Here is a 21,287-nt window from a genome sequence, read left to right on the forward strand (position 1 = left end):
ACCCGCTGGTGCCAGGCTCCTGAGGTGCCACCTGTGCCACTGGCAGCACTTGGTCCCCAGCCTTCAGAGAGCTTGGGCTGAGCCTGGATTCCTGCAGGATGGAAAACCAGGAGAAAAGGGGTGAGGGGAGAGAGGGCGAGAGGGTGGGGGGCCCAGCTCCCCCAGGAGATTGCCTCAAATGGCACCAGGACCATCCTGGGGTGCGTTGGTCACAGCTGGGCAGGTGGTGGGAGCAGGAGCAGCCTGTCCTGCCCCAGCCTGTCCCCAGCTGTCCCTGTTTTGCAGACATTGATGAATGCACCTTCCAGAACATCTGCGTTTTTGGCACCTGCCAGAACCTGCCCGGGATGTTCCGCTGTGCCTGCGACGATGGATATGAGCTGGACAGGAGTGGGGGCAACTGCACAGGTCAGGGCTCCTGGCTCCCTGCTCTGGGCTCTGCTGGGCCATCCATGGCAGCCGGAGACCAGCCCATGGTCCCTGTGGTGCCTTTGCTGCTGGGGTGGGCAGGGGGCACAGCTGAGTGTGGCTGTCTCCTCCCCTGGGCAGGGAGCTGGGGGTGGCACAGAGCGAGGGGTGCTCTGGGGTGGGGATACACCTGGGCACAGAGCTGGGGCTGGGCTGGGCTTTCCTGGCAGTGCTCACCTTGATCTTCAGTGTCCGTCTGTCCGTCCTTTCAGACATCAACGAGTGTGCAGACCCTGTGAACTGCATCAACGGGCTCTGTGTCAACACCCCGGGCAGCTACCTGTGCAACTGCCCCCAGGACTTCGAGCTGAACCCCACGGGGGTGGGCTGTGTGGGTGAGTGGGACCCCCACCCGGACCCACCTGGGGGTCCTTCTTGGTGGTCCTGCGTGGCTGGAACTGGACACAACGAGGGTGGCTGTCCCTGCCTGGCTGTCCCCCAGGGGTTTAACCCTGCAGCAGCAGCAGAACTCACGCCCTGCTGAGTGTGTCCCACCTGGTGTCACTGTCACCGCACTTTTGTTGCTGCCAGGTTGCTCCAGGGCAGCTCTGGAGCTGTTTTATTCCCTGGCAGTGCCCAAGGCTGGGTTGGGCAGGGCTTGGAGCAGCCTGGGACAGTGGAAGGTGTCCCTGCCCATGGCCAGGATGATCCTTCAGGTCCCTTCAGCCGAAACCATTTGGGATTCCATGATCCCACACAGCTCCCAGCACAGGGCCCCAGTAACTCCCAGTTTTTCCTTATCCCTGGAAGATTTCCCATTCCTTTGCAGGGTGTGGAGCGGGGTCACCTTTAAGGTCCCCTCCATCCCAAACCATTCCACAATTCCACGATTCCATCCCTCCTGCACCCCCAAGCTCTCCAGGAGAGGTTTCTTTGCTCAGCAGCCCTGTGTCTGTGCAGATACCCGCGTTGGGAATTGCTTCCTGGACACGCAGGACCGAGGGGATGGGGGCATCTCCTGCAGCGCTGAGATCGGCGTGGGGGTCACCAGGGCCTCCTGCTGCTGCTCCCTGGGCCGTGCCTGGGGCAACCCCTGCGAGCTCTGCCCTCCAGCCAACACCAGTGAGTGCGGAACAGCTCGGGATGGACACGGGGGGAAGGAGGGAAGAGGGGCAGGGTTGCTCCCTGATGGATCCTCAACCCAGGCTGGAGGTGCTGAGTTTGGGATTTGCTGCTCCATCCGGGGCAGGGCACAGCTGAAGTGGGGTGGCTGTTGTGTTTAGGGGGTGCAGGTTGGGATCCTTCATTCCCAGGGGGCTGGGGAGGGAATGTGGAATCCCCCCTGGAAGGGAGGGCAGGCTGTGGGGTGGCTCAGCAGGCGATGGGGATGGAGCTGCTCCATCCCAGCCCTGGCCACAGCCCCAGGGCTGTTCCTGCTGGGCTTCTCCTGGCTCTCCCCACCCTCCTGCTTCAGGGGAACCCCTCAGCCCCCTCAGCTCCCCCTGCCTTTCTCCACAGCCGAGTACAAGACCTTGTGCCCTGGGGGAGAAGGGTTCCGGCCCAACCCCATCACTGTCATCCTGGAGGGTGAGTTACCCCTGTTCCTACAGCCCCTCCTGAGGGATGGGGTGCTGGGGGACCCCAACCCTGTGGGGACACTCTGTGCCATGCACTGGGTGCTGGGGCACCCCAGGGCTGTGGGGACACTCCATGCCATGGCACTGGGTGCCCACTGACCCCAGGTGATGGACACAAAGTGTGGCTCTCCTTGGCCGTGCTCCAGAGCAGGGCTGGGCATGGTGGGCTGAGCTTTCTGCAGCTGGGCGGTGGCACAGGCAGTGAAAATGTCCCACTGCTGTCCCTCCTCAGACATTGACGAGTGCCAGGAGCTGCCAGGGCTGTGCCAGGGCGGGAACTGTGTCAACACCTTTGGCAGCTTCCAGTGCGAGTGTCCCCTGGGCTACTACCTCAACGAGGACACCCGGATCTGCGAGGGTACCGGGGCTGGGGACAGGGGTGGCACCTGCTCCAGGGGCTGGGGACAGGGGGTGGCACCCTGTGTGTGTGCCAAGGTGATGACCGTGTGTGCCAGCTGCCCCAGGAATGGTTGGGAGCATCCCTTCCCCTTTCCTTTCCAGATTCCCTCATCACCAACCTGTCCCCAGCCTGGTCCCTGTGCCAAACCCACCCATCCCTCATGCCAAGCCTACCCCACCCCACCTGTGCCCTTCTCCACCCCTGCCCAGTGCTCTGAGTCCTTCCTCCCACAGATATTGATGAGTGCTCTGCCCACATCGGGATCTGTGGCCCTGGCACCTGCTACAACACCCTGGGCAACTACACCTGCGTGTGCCCACCCGAGTACATGCAGGTCAACGGGGGAAACAACTGCATGGGTACGGCTCTGGGTGCTCTGGATTCCTGGGGAGGGCTCAAAGCCACGGGGAATGCTCCAGATCTCTGGGGAGGGGGCTGGCACTGCCATCCCACAGGGGGCTGTGCCAAGGGGATGGAGCCGAAGTGCTGGAAACAGGGGCTGGGATACAGAGCTGGACGTGGCACTCGGTGCTCTGCTCTGGGTGGTGGCTTGGGCTCCATTTGGAGGTCTTTCCTGCCATTCCCGGGGCTGGCAGTGCCACTCCCAGGGCTGTCCCGAGCCTGGCACTGCCCTTGCAGACATGAGGAAGAGCGTTTGCTACCGCAACTACAACGACACCTGCGAGAACGAGCTGTCCTTCAACATGACCAAGAAGATGTGCTGCTGCTCCTACAACATTGGCAAGGCCTGGAACAAACCCTGCGAGCCCTGTCCCACCCCTGCCAGCCGTAAGTGCCCCCACATGGTCCCTGTGTCACCCCTAAGTGCCCCCGCAGGGTCCCTGTCCCACCCCTGCCCATCATCAGTCCTTCCCATGTGATCCCTGTCCTATCAATTTTCCCATTTTCCCATGAGATTTGGGGCGTGGGCACCAACAAGGTAAATGGGGAGGAAGGAGAGCGCTCTGGGGGTGACTCCCAGCACAGTGGGGAGCCCCTGGTGCCGCTCAGAGCCCAGTCCCAGCACTCCTGGCCCTCCCTGGGCACAGCCATGACCTCGGTGTTCCCTTTCCAGCCGAGTACCAGATCCTGTGTGGGAACCAAGCCCCTGGATTCATCATTGACATCCACACTGGGAAGCCCATTGGTGAGTCAATCCTGCATCCCACGGGGCCAGAGCTGCTCCTGTCATCCCGTGGGAGCCTCTTACTTACGGAATGAAAGGTTGGGGCAAGGAGAAGGGGCTTGGCAGTGCCAGGGACTGAAGAGGTGGGAGATGAGTTAATCTTCTCTTCCTGGGAAGGAAGTGCAGCAGAAGGAGTTGGTGGTGGGACCCCAGAGCCATCCCAATATTCCAGTGACCCCCTGGGCTCCCCATTTCCAGCCCCAGAGCTGAGCTGTTACTGCAGGGACACACTCAGAGCAAGCAGGGGCTGTGTCCTGGGTGGAGCCTTCCCAAAATGCTGATGCTGTGTAGCATTCCTGGGATTCTCGGGATGCAGGGTTGGGATGCTGATGCTGTGGAGCATTCCTGGCATGCAGAGGGTGGGATGCTGATGTTGAGGGGCATTCCCAGGATTCAGGGTTGGGATGTTGATGTTGAGGGGCATTCCTGGCATGCAGAGGGTGGGATGCTGATGTTGCACTGATGCAGATATCGATGAGTGCAGCGAGATCCCGGCCATCTGCACCAACGGCGTCTGCATCAACCAGATCGGGAGCTTCCGCTGCGAGTGCCCCATCGGCTTCAGCTACAACAACATCCTGCTCATCTGTGAAGGTACCGCGGGAATTCCGGGGAATTCCAGCTCCTCCCGCCCCGGGGGCAGCTCATCCCCGCGGGAATTCTGGGGAATTCTGGCTCCTCCCGCTCTGGGACACCGCCACAGGGCTGTGGCAGCTCCACAGGGGGGACTTTTGGGATGCCCTGCCCAGCACTGGGAGTTGCACTTCCCGATCCCCGTGCTCCTTCCCGAGCTGTTCCCACCGGGATCAGCGATCCCAGCCCCCCTCAGCCATTCCCGGGATGCCCCTGGGATGTTCCCGGTGCCACCCCAGTGTCCCCGTGCCCTCTGTCCCCGCAGACATCGATGAGTGCAGCAGCGGGGAGACGCTGTGCCAGCGGCACGCTGAGTGCGTCAACATCCCCGGCAGCTTCCGCTGCGAGTGCGCCGCGGGGTACCGGCTGTCCCCGGGGGGAGCCTGCGTGGGTAAGGACACAGCTGGGACACAGCTGGGAAACACACCTGGGAAACACACCTGGGATACACCTGGGACACACCTGGGACACACACCTGGGGAACACCTGGTCATAAGTGAGCCACTGACATCTGAAAAACACTCCTGGGACACACCTGGTCATACCTGGGAGACACACCTGGGAAACACCTGGGAAACACACCTGGGATACACCTGGTCATACCTGAGCCACTCACACCTGAGAAACACACTGGAACACACCTGGGACACACCTGGACACACCTGGGACACACCTGGACACACATGATCACACCTGGACACACCTGATCACACCTGGGACACACATGATCACACCTGAGCACACACCTGATCACACCCCCCTTTTTCAGGGATGACAGCACATAAATCTCATTGTCTGTCAAGTCACCTGTCCAAAACCGTGGGCGGGGCTCTGCTCTCCCCACCTGTCCCCTCCCTGCCCCTCACCTGCACCCCCCGGGCTCCGTTCCAGGTCGCAACGAATGCCAGGAGATCCCCAACGTGTGCAGCCACGGGGACTGCGTGGACACCGAGGGCAGCTACGTCTGCATCTGCCACAACGGCTTCAAGGCCACCGGGGAGCAGACCATGTGCATGGGTCAGTGTCACATCCCCCGGGTCAGTGTCACATCCCCGGGTCAGTGTCACCCCGTTCAGGTCATTGTCACACCCCTGGGTCAGTGTCACTCCCCTGGTCAGTGCCACGCCAGGGGGACACAAGTCCCTGACACTCCAGGATGCTGCCAAGGGCAGCCGAGTGTCCTGCCAGGCTGTCCCTGTGCCCTGCAGCTCTGCAGCCTGTCCCCAGGCTGTCCCTGTGCCCTGCAGCCTGTCCCCAGCCTGTCCCCAGGCTGTCCCTGTGCCCTGCAGCCCCCTGGCCTCTCAGGTGTGTCCTTGTCCCCGCAGACATTGACGAGTGTGACCGGCAGCCCTGCGGCAACGGGACCTGCAAGAACACCGTGGGCTCCTACAACTGCCTGTGCTTCCCTGGCTTCGAGCTGACCCACAACAACGACTGCATGGGTGAGCCCCCGAGCCCTGGGGACACCCCTGGGCCAGCCCTGCTGGCTGGGTGTGCCACGGGTGACCCCTGGCACTCTTGCTGTGCCTCTGCAGACGTGGACGAGTGCTCGTCGCTGGTGGGGCAGGTGTGCAGGAACGGGCAGTGCATCAACAGCGTGGGCTCCTTCCAGTGCCTGTGCCAGGAGGGCTATGACCGCACCCCTGATGGCAAGAACTGTGTGGGTGAGTGTCCACTCCATGGCCAGGGTCCTCTGGCCTGCCTGGTGCTGTCCATGTGGTCCCCGAGCTGGTCCCAGCAGTTCCATTCTCCAGAAGCACCCACAAATTCCCCTGGAAGCAAAGCCTGCTCATTGAGATGCCCATGGAGAGCTGGACTGGCCCCTCCCTGCCTCCATCTCCCTCCAGCCTGTCCCTCCATGGGCAGGCAGTGGGAGAAATGTCCTGTCCGTGCCCCAAAGTCCTACCAGGGATGCCCTGGGATCCATCCTGGAAATATTTCCCTGTTCCCTGTCACCTCTGGGGCAAGGCAGGGCCTGGTGCACCCTGAGGTGCTCAGAGCAGAGCCCAGACCCCACCCTGGCTATTCTCCCCTCTGCAGACATCAACGAGTGCGTGAGCCTGCCCGGGACCTGCTCCCCGGGCACCTGCCAGAACCTGGAGGGCTCCTTCCGCTGCATCTGCCCCCCTGGCTACGAGGTGCAGAACGACAACTGCATTGGTAAGGCCAGCCCTGTGCCCCCATCACAGCACACCCCAAGCTGTCCTTCCCGAGGGCACCCCAGGGGGGTCAGCACCCCCAAATCCCTGCGGGGAGCCAGCAAGCCCAGTCCTGGCGGCACAGGAGGCTTTGGGGCATTGCTGTGCCCCGTTCTCCCTGCAGCAGGGCTGTGGGGTGGGGCAGGGGTGGTGTCCACCCCCCTCACCTGCTCCAGTGACCCCTGGCTGTGTCCCTGCTGCTCCCAGACATCAACGAGTGCGAGGAGGAGCCCAACATCTGCCTCTTTGGGACGTGCACCAACACCCCGGGCAGCTTCCAGTGCGTGTGTCCGCCGGGCTTCGTGCTGTCTGACAACGGCGCCGCTGCTTCGGTCAGTGCCCAGTTCCTGGAATTCCTGCACAATTCCCGGGAATCTGCCTGACCTTGGCACGTCCCCATCCTCCCCCAGACACTCGCCAGAGCTTCTGCTTCACTCGCTTCGACAACGGGAAGTGCTCGGTGCCCAAGGCCTTCAACACCACCAAGGCTCGGTGCTGCTGCAGCAAAATGCCTGGGGAGGGCTGGGGAGACCCCTGTGAGCTGTGCCCGCAGGAGGGCAACGGTAGGGAGGGGACAGGGACAGGGGTGTCCCCAGGGCAGGGGAGGGTCCCTGGGGAGCAGGGACGGGTGTGTCCCCATGGGAGAGGGATGGGTGTGTCCCCATAGAGAGATGGGTGTGTCCCCATGGGAGCATTGGGTGTGTCCCCATGGGAGCATTGGGTGTGTCCCCATGGGAGCAGTGGGTGTGTCCCCATGGGAGAGGGATGGGTGTGTCCCCATGGGAGCAGTGGGTGTGTCCCCATGGGAACAGAGATGGGTGTGTCCCCATGGGAGCAGTGGGTGTGTCCCCATGGAGAGATGGGTGTGTCCCCATGGGAGCAGTACTGGGTGTGTCCCCATGGGAATAGAGATGGGTGTGTCCCCATGGGAACAGAGATGGGTGTGTCCCCATGGAGAGATGGGTGTGTCCCCATGGGAGCAGTACTGGGTGTATCCCCATGGGAACAGAGATGGGTGTGTCCCCATGGGAGCAGTGCTGGGTGTGTCCCCATGGAGAGATGGGTGTGTCCCCATGGAGAGATGGGTGTGTCCCCATAGGAACAATGGGTGTGTCCCCACGCTACTTCCAGAAGCCTTCAAAGCCCGTTTCAGCTGATGGGAGCAGAATCCCTCCAGCACACCCCACTTTCCTTTCTCTTCTCATTCCCACTTTTTCTTTCTCTCCCAGTTGCCTTCCAGGAGCTGTGTCCCTATGGCCACGGGGCCATCCCAGGCCCGGGTGACACCCGGGAAGGTGAGGCTGTGTGGAGGGACGAGCAGAAGTTTGTTCTGGGGGTTTTTGCCTGGAATTGATGAATCCTGGGCTGCTGGAGAGCAGGGTGGGATCCTGGGGGGACACACAGGACTGGGCACCCCCAAACCCCTCAAACTGCTCACCAGGGCTTCATCCCTCAGCTCTGCAGAGGGAACACCTGAGACTCCCGGGATGCCCTGAGCACCCCCTGGCAGTGCTGAGGGGACAGGGCAGTTTGTGGCCCTGTGAAGCCGCAATTTTCCATTTCCAGATGTGAACGAGTGCTCGGAGAACCTGGGGGTGTGCATCAACGGCGCCTGCATCAACACCGACGGCTCCTTCCGCTGCGAGTGCCCCTTCGGCTACAACCTGGACTACACCGGGGTCAACTGCGTGGGTGAGGCTCTGGGGGGGTCTGGGGGGTGCCCTGCTCCCTTCTGCTCCATCCCCCTCACTCCAGAGGGGATGGATCCGTGTGTGCAGGGAGGGAATCGCTGCTCCTCTGCCCCTTCCCTTCCATCCCAACTCTGCTGGGACATTTGGAATGCTCTGCCTGCAAGAGCCCAGCCCTACCCTTCCCCATCCTCCTCCTCCTCACGTTCTGTGCTCCCCAGACACGGACGAGTGCTCCATTGGCAATCCCTGTGGGAATGGCACCTGCACCAACGTGGTGGGAGGCTTCGAGTGTGCCTGTGATGAGGGCTTTGAGCCGGGGCCCATGATGACCTGTGAAGGTAATGACCTGGGGGGCCAGCCCTTCATTCCCACCCCGCTGGGCTCTGTGGGACCCCCTGCTCCCTGCCTGGGCCAGCCCCCCATGGATGGTGTGGAAAGCTGGGTGAGGCTCCTCTCCATGCTGGGATCCTTCAGCTCCCTCTGGAGCCCCGGAGGAGGCCTGGAGCCCTGGATGAGCACAGGAGCTGCCTCCCCAAGGACCAGCAGCCCATTCCCCCCAGAGCTGCTGGGACACCAGGGGTCTGTCCCTCTGCAAGGGCAGAGCAGAGCAGGAGGCTTTGGTGGAGCACAGCTCTGGTGGGATGGATGCCCAGGGAGGGTGGATGTGCCCTGGGGAGCTCCTGCCCCTGCTGAGGGCACCCAGGTGAGTCCTGTTCTCTCCTCCCTGCAGACATCAACGAGTGCTCCCTGAACCCCCTGCTCTGCGCCTTCCGCTGCATCAACACCTTCGGCTCCTACGAGTGCACCTGCCCCTCTGGGTACGCCCTGCGGGAGGACAGGAGGATGTGCAGAGGTAAAGCCCCTTCTGCAGCCACCAGGGCACTGCCCAAACTGCCCCCAGCCCCTGCCCCTGGCCAGCTGTGCGCAGGGCAGGTGGGAATTCTGTGCTGGCTTTTCTCACCATCACCCACCTCAGTGTCCTGCTGGTAGGAAGGAATTCTTCCCTGGGAGGGTGGGGAGGTTTCCCAAAGCAGTTGGGGCTGCCTCTGGATTTCTGGATGTGTCCAAGGCTTGGAGCAGACAAGGAAGGTGTCCGTGCCATGGCAGGGGTGGCACTGGATGAGTTTCAAAGTCCCAGCTCTTTCCATGACATTTTTTAACCCGTGTGCCAGCCAGCCTGGCCCAAGGCTGCAGGGATGGATGGGGCAGTGCAGGGGGGGCAGAGCTGGGCTGGCAGGGGCTCTGATGGGTCTTGTTGCAGATCTGGACGAGTGTGCAGAGGGGCTGCACGACTGTGAGTCCCGGGGGATGCTCTGCAAGAACCTCATTGGCACCTTCATGTGCATCTGCCCTCCTGGCATGCAGCGCAGGCCCGACGGCGAGGGCTGCACAGGTACCAGGGGCATTCCTGGGGCATTCCTGGGGCACAGACAGGAATGTTCCTCTTCTGAGGGATCATCCACAGACCTGTGGCTTACTTCCTTCTTTGGTTTATATCCTTCTTTGCTTTACATCCTTCTTTATTTTACACCCTTCTCTGTTTTAAATCTTCGGGCTCCTCCCTGGGCTTTCCCACCTGTCACAACTTCCTGAGTGTCCCAGTAGGACACACAAAACCTCTGTGCATCCCTGCAGCTGTGTGTCACCCCTAGGGTGACACAGACCTGGGACAGGTGTCCTTGCCTTTGAGTTTTTCTGAGTGTTCCAAGCTGCTTTTGGGATGGGGAGGAGTGAACAGCCCAGAGCTGCGTGGGACAGAGGCAGCTCCAATCCAACCCAATCCAATCCAGTCCAGTCCAATCCAATCCAATTCAGTGCAACGCAATCCAACCCAAACCAATCCAACCCAACGCAATCCAACCCAACCCAATCCAACCCAATCCAGTCCAATCCAATGCAGTCCAACCCAATCCAGTCCAATCCAACCCAACCCAATCCAATCCCAGCAGCAGCTGGAGCATGGCCAAGCCAGGAAAGCTGAGTTCTGGCCACCCTGCCCTGGGAGAGCTCTGGGATGGGTGGATGTTTCCCCCAGGGCAGGTGGAGGTGGATGTTCTCCCCAGGGCAGGTGGATGTTTGGATTTTCTCCCCAGGGCAGGTGGAGGTTCCCCCCAGCTGCCCAAAGACACAGGAGGGACCCTCAGGGGCTCAGTGAGGGCTCTCCACGGGGAGTGGGGAGCAGGGCAGGTTTGTGCCTGGCCTCAGCAGGGCTCTGTGTGTGTGTGTACCTCCCTGGCAGATGAGAACGAGTGCCGGAGCAAGCCGGGGATCTGCCCCAACGGGCGCTGCGTGAACACGGCCGGCAGTTACCGCTGCGACTGCAACGAGGGCTTTGAAGTCAGTGCCTCGGGCACCGAGTGCATCGGTAATGCCCTGCTGGGCTGCTGCAGCGCCCCCCGGCAGCACAGGCAGAGTTTCGGGTGTTTAGAGGGGCTCAGAGAGCGCGAAGGGACTGGGGACAAGGACACGGGCGATGGGTTCCTGCTGGCAGGTGGGATGCTGGGCAGGAGTTGTTCTCTGGAGGGTGGGGAGGCACAGGGTGGCTGTGGCTGCCCCTGGAACTGTCCAAGGCCAGGCTGGATGGGGCTTGGGGCACCCTGGGACAGTGGGAGGTGTCCCTGCCATGGCAGGGGTGGCACTGGGTGGGGTTAAGGTCCCTCCAACCCAAACCTCTCTGGGATTCTTTGCTCCTGAGCAGGAAAGCTGTTGGAGCATCCCCTTTATCCAAACCCCCCAGGCTCCCTGGCACTGCCTGCTCCATTCCCCCTGGTGCTGGCACTGCCTCAGAGCCTGGATTTGTGTCCCTTTCTGTGCCCAGACACCCGCCAGGGCTTCTGCTTCACGGAGGTGCTGCAGACCATGTGCCAGATGTCCTCCACCAACCGCAACCTGGTCACCAAGTCCGAGTGCTGCTGCAACAGCGGGCGCAGCTGGGGCCCCCAGTGCGAGCTCTGCCCCCTGCCTGGCACTGCCCACTACAAGAAGATGTGTCCCCATGGCCCTGGCTACTCCACGGATGGCAGAGGTCAGTGGGGCACTGTGGTGTTTGCTGGGTCCCCAGGATGAAGGAGGAAATTGTGAATCTGACTCCATGTCCTTAGAAGGATGTTATATTATATTATATTATATTATATTACATTATATTATATTATATTATATTATATTATATTACATTATATTATATTACATTACATTACATTACATTACATTACATTACATTATATTATATTATATTATATTATATTATATTACATTATATTCTATTAAAACTATACTCAAGAATAGAGAAAGGATACAGAGAGAAGGCTACAAAGAATGATAATGAAAACTCATGACTCCTTCCAGAGTCCCGACACAGCCTGACCATGATTGGTCATTAAGTCAAAACAATTCACACGTTGGATAAGCAATCTCCAAACCACATTCCAAAGCAGCAAAACACAAGAAAGGCAAATGAGATAATATTATTTTCCTTTTTCTCTGAGGCTTCTCAGCTTCCCACGAGAAGATCCTGGGCAAGGGGATTTTTCCAGAAAATATGACAGAGACAGGGCAGGGGCGGGCACAGGGATGATCCCCCAGAGCAGACCAGGAGCCTCTGCAGGGTTCCCTGGCTCTTGGGAGAATCCAGCCTGTCATGGGGTGAGGAGGAGCTTCAGACCAGCCCTGCCTCAGCCTTGAATTTTTGGCTTAATTTTAAGGAATCCCTCTGGCCTTTGAGGTTTAAGGATGGTCTATTATAGAATGAGTTATTTATTAACAAAGGAGATAAAAGATCTTAATCAGAATTACTTATTACACAGTGCAAAATGAAAAGAACTGCTGGTAGATTAGAGCAGAACATAAACTGTGCAGATATCGAGGTGTTAAAGCTGGCAGAAGAAATAGGATTGATCAGGAGCCAAATGTAACTTAGCATGGAAATAATGATAAATTAACAGAGTCCTTCACTCAGCCTTCATCCCTGCTCTGGGGAAAAGCCCTGCACACCTCCAGGGAATGTGCAGAAGATTTCTGCTTTGTGACAGCTCAGCCACAAATCCAGTTTATCTTCCCAGCTCCCACTTCAGCAGGGGGATGTTTATTGGCACTTGGGAGCTGCCAGAATAACCCCGAGCTGCTTGTGCTGTGTGAATTATCTGATAACAAACACCAGATAAGCTTTTTGGGGGGAGTGAGCTGCCCTGGCACTGACAGCTCCTCCTGTCCCTCTCTTCACAGACATCGACGAGTGCAAGGTGCTGCCCAACCTGTGCAGGAACGGGCAGTGCATCAACAGCATCGGCTCCTTCCGCTGCCACTGCCGCCTGGGCTACACCCCGGACATCACGGGCACCGCCTGCCAGGGTGAGCCGGGCACCGGGCACGGCCCCACCAGCCCCGGGCTGCCCTCCCCGGGCACTGGGCACGGCCCCACCAGCCCCGGGCTGCCCTCCCCGCTCCTTAACCCCGCCCGGGACCCGCCCTCCCCTGGAGCTGTGGGTCCGGATCTCCGCCCTGCTCGCCTCCGAGCCCTTCTTCAACGCCTTAAAAAGGAGCTCAGTCTTCCCCGAGCCCAGGACGGGGATCTGAGCTGGAATCTGGGAGCTGCCAGCGCCCCCCGGGCTGCACAGCTGGTTCCAGGCAGGCTGAGCGCCCTGCTGGGATCCAGATGTTGGCATAAACATCTGGAATCACGGTGCTCTCTCAGCAGGATTTGTCCCACATTTGTTGTGCTGGCTCGAACTGAGCTGCTCCCCCAAAGCCCCCGGCTCTGCTCAGCTGCTTCCTGAGAGTGAAAATGGGGTGTTTATCCAGGAATGCCAGAATCCATGGGGATATCTCTGCCCTGAGCACAAAACCTTGTGTTCGGGAGCCCCTGAGTGGGCTGGGAGGTCCAGGGGGTGGAGGGGACCCTGCCCAGCAGCACAACCTGATGTGTTTTGTCCCTGGAGTGCAGATCTGGACGAGTGTAACCAGTCCCCAAAGCCCTGCAACTTCATCTGCAAGAACACCGAGGGCAGCTACCAGTGCTCCTGCCCCCGGGGCTACATCCTGCAGGAGGATGGCAAGATCTGCAAAGGTACAGGAGCAGGGAGCTGGGGCAGAGGGGACAGGGCAGCCAGACGTGGGAAAACGGCAGCAGGAAGGTGTGGGGAAGGGTGCCACGCATGAGGGTTTGACCCTTCCACGCTCCAGGTGTGGCTCATCAGGGATAAAAAGCTCCTGGTTCGTTTCTGGAGACTGCACAGCTCATCCCGAGCTCCAGGGAGCTCAGAGGGATGTCCCCTGCACGTGGCATTGTCACCACCCCCCCAGTGTGAGGAGCCTGGCCTCAGGATCTGGGAGAACCTGGGATTTGTGACCTGCAGGAGAGGCAGGGGAACACCCCTGCATCTTGCAGATGTGTCTGTGTGGGGTAGGAAAATAATGGGTAAATTGGGGGAAATTAGTGAGGAAAATTTTGGAAAAATAACGGGGGAAAACGGGAAAAATAAATGGGAAAATGGGAAAAATAATGGAGAAAATTGGGAGAAAATAATGGGCAAAATTGGGGTAAATAATTGGGAAAACCAAGGAAAATAATGGGTATGAGGTGGGGATGGGTTTGTCCTTGCCCTGGGAGAACTTCAGGGGTATTCTTGGGGCTGCTGCTGTGCATCCCCAGGGACACTGAGGTGTCACAGCCTCAGGGGGATAAACTGAGACCTTCTCCTTGTCCCTGCAGACCTGGACGAGTGCTCCACCAAGCAGCACAACTGCCAGTTCCTCTGCGTCAACGTCATCGGGGGCTTCAACTGCAAGTGCCCCCCTGGCTTCACCCAGCACCACTCGTCCTGCATTGGTGAGTGCACAATTCCTGCCCTGCCCATGCCCACCGAGCAGCCCTGGCTCAGCAGAGGATGGGAGAGAATTCCCAGCCCCCAAACCCCCCAAACTGAGCCCTGTCCCTCTGCAGCACCCTGGCAGCGGCTGCATTGTGCCTCTGCTGCTCAGCCTGGGCTCTGCCCCAGCATCTGAGGTGGCCACAGGGCCAGGGGTGGATCTCCAGATGGATTTCCAGATGGCCAGGGATGGACTTTCAGGTGGTCAGGGGTGGGTTTCCAGGTGGATTTCCAAGTGGTCAGGGATGGACTTCCAGGTGGTCAGGGTGGATTTCCAGGTGGATTTCCAGGTGGATTTCCAAGTGGTCAGGGATGGACTTTCAGGTGGTTTCCAGGTAGTCAGGGATGGATTTTCAGGTGGCAGAGAGATGGATTTTCAGGTGGCAGAGATGGATTTCCAGGTGGCCACAAAGCCCTCCTGGTGGTGTTTTGCAGACAACAATGAGTGCACAGCTCAGCCCTCGCTGTGTGGAGCCAAGGGGCAGTGCCTGAACACCCCGGGCAGCTACAACTGCGAGTGCCAGAAGGGATTTTCCCTGGACAGCTCCGGGGTCAACTGTGAAGGTGGGGCTGGGGCTCCAGGGAGCTTCCATGGGGAGGAACTCTGAGGTTCTCTGAGGAGCCTCAGTCCAGATGGGAACTTCAGGAGTGTTTGGACAATGCTCTCAGGGACGGGGTGGGGTTGTTGAGGGTCTGGGCAGGGCTGGGGGTTGGACTGGATGATCCTTGGGGAAGGGAATGGTGCCATATTCCAGCAGGAGAGATCTCAGCCTGGGGCAGAGCAGAGCTGGGGAGAGCCCAGGCCTCAGCTGGGATCAGGGACCGTCCCAGCAGGGCTGTCTGGGAGCCGGGGGTGTCACTGCAGGGCCAGAATGGGGCACGGGAGCAGCCTGGAGGGTCCCTGAGCCCCCCCAGGGCCAGGGGACAGTGCCTGAGCTGCCTGTGTGTCCCTCGGGTGCAGATGTGGACGAGTGTGACGGGAACCACCGGTGCCAGCACGGCTGCCAGAACGTGCTGGGGGGGTACCGCTGCGGCTGCCCCCAGGGCTACGTGCAGCACTATCAGTGGAACCAGTGCGTGGGTGAGTGGGACACACCTGGAGCTGGGCCCTGCCTGGGGAGGGGTGTCATACCTGGGGGAGGTGTCCCATACCTGTGGGGTGCATTCTGTACCTGTGGCATGTATTCTGTACCTATGGGCTGTATTCCGTACCTGTGGCATGCACCCCACACCTATGAGGTGTATCCTGTACCTGTGGGTTGTATTCTGTACCCTTGGGTGTATCCTGTACCTGTGGGCTGTATCCTGTACTCATGGGAGTTACCCTGTACCCTTGGGGTGTATCCTGTACCCATGGGAGTTACCCTGTACCCTTGGGGTGTATTCTGTACCTGTGGGGTGCATTCTTTACCCATGGGATGCACCCTTTACCTGTGGGATGTATCCTGTACCTCTGGGCTGTATCCTATACCCTTGGGATATATCCTGTACCTATGGGATGCATGCTGTACCCATGGGATGCGCCCTGTACCCATGGGATGCACGCTGTACCCATGGGATGCACGCTGTACCCATGGGATGCGCCCTGTACCCATGGGATGTGCCCTGTACCCCTGGGATGCGCCCTGTACCCATGGGATGCGCCCTGTACCCATGGGATGCATGCTGTACCCATGGGATGTGCCCTGTACCCATGGGATGCATGCTGTACCCATGGGATGTGCCCTGTACCTATGGGATGCATGCTGTACCCATGGGATGTGCCCTGTACCCCTGGGATGTGCCCTGTACCCATGGGATGCGCCCTGTACCCATGGGATGCATGCTGTACCCATGGGATGTGCCCTGTACCCATGGGATGCACCTGTACCCATGGGATGTGCCCTGTACCCATGGGATGTGCCCTGTACCCATGGGTGTCATCCCATGGCTCTGTGACTCCGTGACTCCCCCATTGCACCCCTCCGCGGCTCCGTGCAGATGAGAACGAGTGCTCCAGCCCCTCTGCCTGCGGCTCTGCCTCCTGCTACAACACCCTGGGCAGCTTCAAGTGCGTCTGTCCCTCGGGCTTCGACCTCGACCAGGCCTTCGGGGGCTGCCAGGACGTGGACGAGTGCTTGGCCGGGGGCAGCCCCTGCAGCTACGGCTGCTCCAACACGGATGGGGGGTACCTGTGCGGCTGCCCCGGCGGGTACTTCCGAGCAGGACAGGGGTAAGGAGCACCCGGAGGGGCTGGCCCAGCTGGGAACTGCGGGGGGATGTGGGGTAAGGAGCCCTCAGCTTCTCCTCGCCCGTCCCAAGAGCCTCAATGTGCCCCCTGTTGAGTGGCAAAGGTGACAGAATTATCCTTTGGCCCCTTAAAAAGGGAAGAAGCCCAGAAGTTTCTCTCCTCGATTAGGTGAAAAGGGCGTCTCATAGGCCTGGGGGACTTCACCTCAAACTTAAGGATAGCCAATTGGACAGGAAGCAAAAAGTCCTGCCTGGGCAATTGACTAGAAAAAGAAGAGAACAAAGAAACTCATCACTTTTGTGAGGTGTTTTACCAGGAGCAAGGACCTCTTGCACCTGGATCGGTTTTTCTCTGTAAGGAGTTTGTTATTTTGCCTTTTATTAAACCATTTTTGTTTCCAACGCTGCCAAAGAAGCCATCCTGCTGGTTTTATGCCTCCAAAGGTAGCTGAGCTATCTTGGGTGAGAAATAGAGCTCCAAGAGCTCATGAGCCCTGGCTGGAGGAGGCTCCTGTTACTCACATCTCCTGCCCCATGCGCCTGCTCCCAGGGCTGCCAGCAGGTGCTCTGTGCATACACCCAGTGCATTAATTAATTTGTTAATTAATGAAACCACCTTGTGGTGCTCTCTCTTGGGCACATCACATCCACACGTGGCCCTCTGGGTGTTTCCCACACGGAGAACCCGGGAGTGCTGACATTTCCATTGGATTCATGGATTCCCTCTGCTCTTCTGCCGCCAGCCACTGCATTTCTGGCTTGGGATTTGGGAAGGGTCCCTACCTGCCTGCGCCCCAGGAGGAGGATGAGGACAACCTGCTGTCCCCCGAGACCTGCTACGAGTGCAAGATCAACGGGTACCCCAAGAGGGGCCGGCAGCGGCGCAGCGTCAACGGCACGGAGAGGCACCAGGTGAGGAACCCAGGGCATCCTGGAGGGGCTGGAGCAAGGCAGGGGCTGGATCCCTTCAGGAACAGGGGCCTGGAGTGGGTCCCGTTCCCTCAGGCCAGGCAGAGCCAGCAGCTCATCCGTATCCGCCCAGGTTTGGCAGCCCCCAAACCCTCCTTGTGAAACCAAGGAATAAAGCTCACGTTTCCCATCCCTGGAAGTGTCCAAGGCCTGGCTGGACAGGGCTTGGAGCAACTTGGGATAGTGGGAGGTGTCCCAAGGGGCTGGAACAAGACTTTTTAAGGTCCCTTTCAACCCAAACCATTCCATGTGGTGGAATGGAGGGAGTTCTGCCTTCTGTCCAAAGCCCTGGGCAGGAGAGGTCATTTTAGGGCTTGGGAGGAGAATGGTCCTGAAGTTACTGATCCTCCCTGGGGATGGGGGCTGTGTGCTGGGAGTTCAGTACCAGAGGCACAACCAGCACACCAAGAAACCCAAAACTGTCACTTCTCAAAGCTGATTTGGGGCTGAATTTCACTAAACCAAACCTGCCTTTTCCTGCCCCTGAGCCTTCCCTGCCCTCCCTGAATGTAGTAACTACAGATCCTCTGAACAGAGAGAGACATGGTTCTCCCTTTATTGGAATAAAGTAAAAGGACTCCTTGTGGCGGTGTTCACAGGGGTCCGAGGATAAGGGAAGAGACGAGGATCTGACTCCATGTTTCAGAAGGCTTTATTTATTATTTTATGATATATATTATATTAAAACTATGCTAAAAAATGGAAGAAAGGATTTCATCAGAAGGCTAGCTAAGAATAGAAAAAAAGAAGGAATGAATAACAAAGGTTTGTGGCTCGGACAGAGAGTCCGAGCCAGCTGACTGTGATTGACCATTAATTAGCAACAACCACATGAGGCCAATCACAGATGCACCTGTTGCATTCCACAGCAGCAGATAACCATTGCTTACATTTTGTTCCTGAGGCCTCTCAGCTTCTCAGGAGGAAAAAAAATCCTAAGGAAAGGATTTTTCATAAAAGATGTCTGTGACAACTCCTCTGTCTGCTCTTTGGGCACAAACCTCTGCTGTTAGTGGGTTAATTTTGCTATTCCCGGGCAGGATCACGGTGTGAACCTGGCCAGCATGGTTCTCCCTTTATTCAATTATTCAAATAAAGTCAGAAGGACTCCTCTGTCTCCTCTTTGGGCACAAACCTCTGCTACTTGTGAGTTAATTTTGCTGTTCCCCGGCAGGATCACGGGGTGAACCTGGCCAGCATGGACGTGGAGGCGCCGCTGTCCATGGCGCTGAACCTGTCGGAGCTGGCGCACAAGGAGCACATCCTGGAGCTGCTGCCGGCGCTGGAGCCGCTGGAGAACCGCGTGCGCTACGCCATCGCCCAGGGCAACGAGGAGGGGCTGTTCCGCATCCACCACAGGGAGGGGCTCAGCTTCCTGCACCTGGGCCGCAAGAAAATCCTGCCGGGCACCTACGTGCTGGAGATCGTCAGCGTGGGCCTGCCCCGCCGGCGGGAACTGCACAAACTCGAGGCCGACAACCACCTCGACTACTTGGCGGGCGAGCTGGGCCAGGCACTGAGGATGAAGCTGCAGCTCCAGCTCTACTAAAGCCACCAGAGACCCCCCCAGTCCCACCCGACAGCGCAGCCCTGCCCCTCGCCACCCAACCCGGGAACAACGGGATCCTCTCCTGCCACCGCCGCCGCCACCGCTGGGACAACGTGGGGATGTCCTGCTAGGATCAGCCGCCACCAGGATAGCCATGGGGAATGGCCTTGTAGGATCAGCCACCACAGAAACTGTCCTTGTAGGATCAGCCACCACCAGGACAGCCGTGGGGATGTCCTGCTAGGATCAGCCATGGGGAATGTCCCTGTGGGATCAGCGACCACAGGAACAGCCATGGGAACTGTCCTTGTAGGATCAGCCACCACCAGGACAGCCGTGGGGAATGTCCCTGTGGGATCAGCCATGGGAGGTGTCCATGTGGGATCAGCACCTCTGGGGATGCTCTGCTCTGGGGATCAAGCCCAAGCCACAGCTCACAAAACTCCCAAAAGCCAAAAGAGTCCAAGCTCCTGAGCAGGGACTCCCCTCCCTCTGCTCCCACCTCTCCCCCTTATCCAGGACACTCCCAAATGGGGATCTGCTCATTCCCAGGATAAAAGTGCTGATTCCCGGGATAAAGGTGCTCATTCCTGTGATAAAAATGCTCATTCCCAGGATAAAAGATGATCATTCCCAGGATAAAAGTGCTGATTCCCGGGATAGAAGGTGCTGATTCCTGAGATAAAGGTGCTCATTCCCAGGATAAAAGAGGCTCACTCCCAGGATAGAGATGATCATTCCCGGGATAAAGGTGCTCATTCCTGGGCTAAAAGGTGCTCATTCCCATGATTAAGATGCTCATTCCCGGGATAAAGGTGCTCATTCCCATGATTAAGATTCTCATTCCTGGGATAAAGGTGCTCATTCCCAGGGTAAAAGGTGCTCATTCCCGGGCTAAAAGGTGCTCATTCCCATGATTAAGATGCTCATTCCTGGGATAAAGGTGCTCATTCCCAGGAACTGCCTCATCCCCAGGCCCGAGGTGCTCCTGGGTGCTGGTTCCTGGCCAGCGTTCTGCACTGTATCCATCCATCCACCCTCCCATATTTATGGAAAACCACCGAAGGAATGCTGGCTCGGTGCTGTCAGGAGTGCATTTTCCCGTAGCTTTACATTTTTTTGGAGGGGTGGGAATTTCTCTGCAGTGGGGGATGTGTGTGTTTACTGTATCGGGGCTCCAGGCAAACTTGAAAACTCTTCAAAGCAGCTCCAGACTCTGGATTTTACAAGAGTCCCAGAGCTTGTGACAGGATGGGTGGCCTGATGTTTGGGATTGTTTTTTTGGTTTTTTTTTTTTTTAATTATTATTTTTGGTTTGTTTTTTCCAACAGGTGCTTTTTTTAAAAAAAAAAAAAAAAGAAAAACCAAAATCCAAAAAGTATTAATAATAATAATAATAAATTAGCAGAGCTGGGTTTGTGTGCGTGTGTTGAGCCAAAGTCTCAAAGCTCAAGGTTTCCTCTCCTCCTCTCTGGTGTGGTGTTTTGGTTTGTTTTTTTGGGTTTTTTTTGTTTTGTTTTGTTTTGTTTTGTTTTTTTAAAATTTGTTTTATATTGACATTTCTTGCTGGTTGGTTTTTTTGGGGGGAAGTGTTGAAACCCCAAACCTGTGCCCCTTGTCCCACACAGAGAGGTGGCTCTTTGTGGAATTCCTTTTTTGTATCAGAAGCAACGGCAACAATAAAATTATTTTGGGTTAATTGGGGCTGTGTTTTTGTGTGGGCACAGACTGGGCCCATCCAGCTCCAACCTGGAGCTTCCTTGGAGATGGAATTGGGATTGTCCAGCCTGTAGAAGGCTCCAGGGAGAGCTCAGAGCCTAAAGGGGACCAGGATGGAGTGACAGGACACAGGGAATGGCTTCAAACTGGACCCAGCTGGGGAATTTGGGTGGGTATTGGGGAGGAATTCCTGGCTGGAAGGGGCTGGGATGGAGGATCCCTGGATCCCTGGCAGTGCCCCAGGCCGGGCTGGAGCAGCGGGAGGTGTCCCTGCCATGGCAGGGCTGGCCCTGGGTGGGCTGGGCCGGGGTCGGGCCGATGGAGCCCAGCCCAGACGCTCCTTCCCGGCCGATATTCCCGGTTTCTGGAAGCTCTTCCCGGCTGCCAGCGCAGACAGAGCCCGGTGCCAGCAGAGGGCGGGCGGGACTGCGGCACCCGGGGCCGGGAGGGAGCGGGGACAGCACCGGGGGAAGAGGGGACAGCACCGGGAGAGAACGGGGACAGCACCGGGAGGGAACGGGGACAGCACCGGGAGAGAACGGGGACAGCACCGGGAGAGAGAGGGGACAGCACCGGGAGGGAACGGGGACAGCACCGGGAGGGAACGGGGACAGCACCGGGAGGGAACCGGGACAGCACCGGGAGAGAGGGGACAGCACCGGGAGGGAACGGGGACAGCACCGGGCAGAGGGGACAGCACCGGGAGGGAACCGGGACAGCACCGGGAGAGAGAGGGGACAGCACCGGGAGAGAGAGGGGACAGCACCGGGAGGGAACCGGGACAGCACCGGGAGAGAGAGGGGA

The 21,287-nt window shown here is 58.6% G+C and overlaps 1 protein-coding gene across 1 annotated transcript in view; it reads left to right on the forward strand.

The window, feature by feature from the left end:
- Positions 1–20,463, forward strand: part of FBN3 (fibrillin 3) — a 74,337-nt gene extending 53,874 nt beyond the window's left edge. Inside the window, 32 exon segments of the mRNA XM_030966499.1 lie at positions 286–408; positions 681–803; positions 1,369–1,530; positions 1,927–1,995; positions 2,278–2,403; positions 2,679–2,804; positions 3,085–3,234; positions 3,521–3,592; positions 4,100–4,225; positions 4,530–4,655; positions 5,156–5,281; positions 5,590–5,706; positions 5,800–5,928; positions 6,305–6,424; positions 6,670–6,780; positions 6,783–6,794; positions 6,873–7,025; positions 7,692–7,757; positions 8,029–8,154; positions 8,372–8,491; positions 8,884–9,006; positions 9,415–9,546; positions 10,393–10,518; positions 10,972–11,178; positions 12,375–12,500; positions 13,093–13,215; positions 13,861–13,977; positions 14,453–14,581; positions 14,979–15,098; positions 15,998–16,229; positions 16,990–17,158; positions 18,390–20,463. Of these exon segments, the coding sequence (XP_030822359.1) occupies positions 286–408; positions 681–803; positions 1,369–1,530; positions 1,927–1,995; positions 2,278–2,403; positions 2,679–2,804; positions 3,085–3,234; positions 3,521–3,592; positions 4,100–4,225; positions 4,530–4,655; positions 5,156–5,281; positions 5,590–5,706; positions 5,800–5,928; positions 6,305–6,424; positions 6,670–6,780; positions 6,783–6,794; positions 6,873–7,025; positions 7,692–7,757; positions 8,029–8,154; positions 8,372–8,491; positions 8,884–9,006; positions 9,415–9,546; positions 10,393–10,518; positions 10,972–11,178; positions 12,375–12,500; positions 13,093–13,215; positions 13,861–13,977; positions 14,453–14,581; positions 14,979–15,098; positions 15,998–16,229; positions 16,990–17,158; positions 18,390–18,764 (4,262 nt within the window). The 3' untranslated portion in view covers positions 18,765–20,463.
- The last annotated feature ends 824 nt before the right edge of the window (positions 20,464–21,287 follow it).

Source organism: Camarhynchus parvulus, chromosome 28 (assembly GCF_901933205.1).
Source record: "Camarhynchus parvulus chromosome 28, STF_HiC, whole genome shotgun sequence".
Classification (NCBI taxonomy): Eukaryota; Metazoa; Chordata; class Aves; order Passeriformes; family Thraupidae; genus Camarhynchus; species Camarhynchus parvulus.